The sequence below is a fragment of the Athene cunicularia genome, assembly GCF_003259725.1.
Source record: "Athene cunicularia isolate RWA chromosome 14 unlocalized genomic scaffold, athCun1 chr14_part1, whole genome shotgun sequence".
NCBI classification, from domain to species: domain Eukaryota; kingdom Metazoa; phylum Chordata; class Aves; order Strigiformes; family Strigidae; genus Athene; species Athene cunicularia.
In genome coordinates, this window is record NW_020799118.1 from 6,905,695 (window position 1) to 6,909,650 (window position 3,956).

At 45.2% G+C, this 3,956-nt stretch overlaps 1 protein-coding gene across 1 annotated transcript; it reads right to left on the reverse strand.

Moving 5' to 3' along the window:
* Positions 1 to 540: 540 nt before the first annotated feature.
* On the reverse strand, positions 541 to 2,452 carry GPR139 (G protein-coupled receptor 139). The gene has a single exon (XM_026858867.1). It carries the CDS (start codon positions 2,322 to 2,324, stop codon positions 1,521 to 1,523), a length of 804 nt encoding a protein of 267 aa, XP_026714668.1. The 5' UTR covers positions 2,325 to 2,452; the 3' UTR covers positions 541 to 1,520.
* Between the last annotated feature and the right edge of the window lie 1,504 nt (positions 2,453 to 3,956).

The following is a 3,956-nucleotide window of genomic DNA, read 5'->3' on the forward strand; positions in this document are numbered from 1 at the left end:
CCTGTGTGTTTGGGAGATGCTTTCAGCCCTCAGTTCCCACCAAAGTGGAATTGACTGGACCCCTTCTCAGAGGACCTCACTGTTAGTCCCTGATGCACCACGAGCTCCCCGCTGGCAGCGGAGATGGGTGCAGGCACAAACACAGTGCTAACACCAGGCTGCTGCTTAACTGCAGTTACTGAGAAGCTGCTGTGTCCACTGACCACACTGTGCTTGTGTTCACCATACAAGGAAGTCTGATCCCACATTCAGTAAGGCTGCATTAAGTGCCCAAGATAGAAGTAAAAAGGTTGTGGTAGGTACATGACTCTTGAGAGACCACATGCCAAGATCTGAAAAGGAGAGAAATTAAAAGAAATGCATTCTCAGCCTTACAATAAATGTCTTCCCTCATCTTTTTCTACACTCAGCATTGCTGGGATGCTGGTTTTTGCGTGCGAAGGAAGAGAAGTTAAGCTACTTTAAATAAGGTAAATATTTAAAAGTCTTAGTCCAAGCTGATCTATGTTTTTACTCCTCTGGGGTATTTAATGGATTTCTTTCACAAATAGTTTTTTAAACAATTAAATGGTAAATCTGCAAGAGGATGGCATAATCTGTCAGGAGAAAATCTTAAATTGAGGGTTTTATATGTTAATCCCTAAAGGCCTGAACACAGGGGATAACTGATAATCTTTATGGATTAAGAAGGAACCTGAAGGCTGTGATCACTGCAAATCTCATAGGAGCAGCTTCAGTGGGATCTCTGCATCAGGCAGGACTTGGCCTCACACTTGAAAGTCTTTAGACACCATAACTGAAATAGCTGGGAAAAGATGCTGCTTTTGTTCTTGGCTCTAGAAACCTCCCTCGAGCTCTCCTGTCTCAGTTGCATTCTTAAATAACAACTTAAAACATACGAATATTGGCAGCTTGCAGCATAGCTTTCCATGCCAAGGCTGCAACAGGTACTGTATCGGTCCTCGAGCCTTGTTCAAATGAGCCAAAAAGGGCTTGGCACAGTTCATGTCTTGCAGGCTGCCTCCTGCAATGAGGTCTTGACAGCAAGACTGTGTGTGGGGCTATTTCATGTCAGAAACAACACATTGTTTTTGGCAAGTGCACGCACCAGAAATGGCACCTTCCACAGTACAGAAAAGCATCTGTTTGCTCAGTCGATAGTGAACTGCATGGTCAAGTGAGGTTTTGTTGTAATTAAACACTGTTGTGGCTTCCCCCATCCAATGAATTTGGACTGCACTGGTGCTGGGATGCAAAACATTTGAGTGCGACTGAACGCTGCTACTTGAGCTCTGAAGCATATTCAAAATGCTATGTAAGAGACGGAGGTGTCTGCCTTCTCACTTTTACTCCTAAAATCAAGTGCTCCTGTTCCCTCCAACAGTCTGATCTGCCCTTGGTCTCCCAGGGAAATGAAATCAAATGACCACTCTTCAAAACAGCCATTTCATTAAATTACATCCTGAAGATGTAACCACTTGAAAAGAACTTGCACCCAGAAACTCCAACTATTGCCCTTTTCATGGTGATATTTTTATAGGCTTTCCATTCTTATCATACTGGTAAACAAGCATTTTGATGCAGTGAGAATTGGCTGGGGAAATCCAAGGGCTGCTTGTTATGGAAAAGTTATGGTTTGTATAGAATTGCACAGGTTGCTTCTGACACTTAAAGAAGGCTTTCAGCGTCGCAGCTGCCATTGTGCGAAATCTTTTGCTAATAAAACAGTAGAGGAAGAAATTAATTGCAGTGTTCAGCAGCGCTAGCATATTGGCGATGTCCGACACAATATGTACCACCCAACTGTTGTTTATGGGAGATACGTAGAGGTGATACAATATCATGATTATTCTTGGTGCCCAAAGTATGGCAAAAATAGACGTTATAGTAAACAAAATGGCTGTTGTTTTCCCTGTGGAGTACCCTCGCAGTCGGAAATTGCTCTTTCGCCGCAGCTTGTACACGATGATGGAATTCAGGATGAAGAATATTGAGCAGGGCACCAAGTAAACGGTGAAGCAGTGGATCCAGATGAGGACGTGATGCATTGATGTGCTTATGTAGTCTTCGATCCAAATGTTGGGCCACCAGTAGTAGGGGATGCTGGTCAAAAAACAGGTGATATAGACACTTACAATGACTTTTCGCGTACGAGCAGGGTAGGAGACTGTGTGATACTTCAGCGGATGGCACACAGCTATATACCTATCAATTGTTAGCGGAACCGTAATCCAAATGGAGGTGTGGATGGAAGAAAATTCCAAGACCTCAATTATTTTGTCCAGTACCTGAGGCATCTGTTTGTTTAAGATGAAGTCTTCCATGAGGAAGTCAACAAAGACGATGAAGAAGAGAACCAGGATGTCAGCAGCAGCTAGAGCTAGAAGATAGTTATAGGAGGACTTCTGCCTGCGAGCCACAAGCTGGGAAAGGATGATGACTGTCAAGATGTTTGCTGTGGAAACAGAAACACAGAGTTAGGCTATTAAGATGTAACACTAGCTTTTCTGAACGCTTGCTTGGAGCAGTAGCTCTGTTCAAGCACTTGGCAACATGATTGCCGTCATTAAAGTTCAAGAAACTGCAAGGAAAACACTGCAGCTGGGTCCCTCGGAGAAGCTGTTGCAATGAGAGGAGCATGTGGCCCTGCTCCCAGCTGCTGGATACACAGACCACTCAGTGTCCTGGCAGAGCACAACAAGGAACCTTCGCTCCAGACACAGGGTTGGGTGGTGTCCAGCAGCCCTTTGCTGTCTCCTTGGAGTAGATGTACAGTTATGGCCCTGGCTCTGGTCAGCCCCACTGCTGCTGCGGGCATGGCAGCAGCACCCTGAGCAGAGGGTGCTGGGACTCCTGCCCCTGCACAGGGATGCAGGGGTAGCAGGAGAAAAAAATTAATATCTCACTCTCACATACACTCACTCTTATTCCCCCCCTTGTTTTTTTCACTTTTTTAAAATGAGTGATAAATAAGAAGGGTAGGTTGGACACTGGGGAGAGACATTCTGTTCCTCATTCCAGCTCGGGGTGCCTGCCTGTTTTAGTTTTGAACTCCATCTAGAAAGAGCTGAAATCAAAGCCACATGGATTAGGTATTTCTCTCCTGACTGAGTGGGATCCCAACTGAGAGAAGGACTTCCAGGAAAACACGTGTCCTCAGCTCCTCCCAAGAGCTGGAGGTGCTTCTCAGCACTCAAAAGTTTTCAGCTCTGCCCAGGATGAGTCTCCTGTAACTCAGTCATGCCTGACTGACCCACTCTCCTACAGATGGGGTCTGGGGAAGGATCTCCTTTCCCACCACTGAAACAATCTGCTCCACAATGACCTGCTTGCTTATCCAGAGCTGCTCTTTAGAAGTCCTTCAGCTGGAAGGCATTTTTCCTCTGGAGTGATACAGCTGAGCCTTTAAGGAAATCCTGCTGGTCACAGCACAGATGTGATGGATGTTCTGATTCAGCCCAAGTGTAAACATCCCTGGGTTTCCTGAAAAAGCATTTGACTGTAACTCTCTGGCCACAATACAGACCCACCACCTAAACCACATGGACGTATTGCATGACACTGAAATAGTACAATGGTGAAGGGCTGAAGTGTCTTGTCTCTGCTGTTTCACTGTCTGGTTTGCTTCAGTCTTCTAAAGCTGTGATTCAACTTAAACTTTAGTGGCTGCTTGAACCATGCTGTACAGAATGCTATAAGAAGTGCTTGGTCCTACAGCCGGTGGCCAGGCAGAGCTCCCCACCATGGATACAAACAACCTTTGCAGTCCTTGAGAGCTTTCCTGGAGCACTAAGGTGTAGCTAAACTACTTGCTCATGTTTATTAGAATTTACTGTGTAGTCTTGAATTGGGGAAAAAAATATCCTGTTATTCCTACTAGCAGTATGGCTGGAATGAGCCATGCAAGATTGTTCCCATCAGAAGTTAATATCACTTGGCTAGAACACCTGAAGTAG

Coding starts and splice junctions, on each gene's coding strand:
- GPR139 (XM_026858867.1), bottom strand. CDS start 2,324: ATGGAAGACTTCATCTTAAACAAACAGATGCCTCAGGTACTGGACAAA.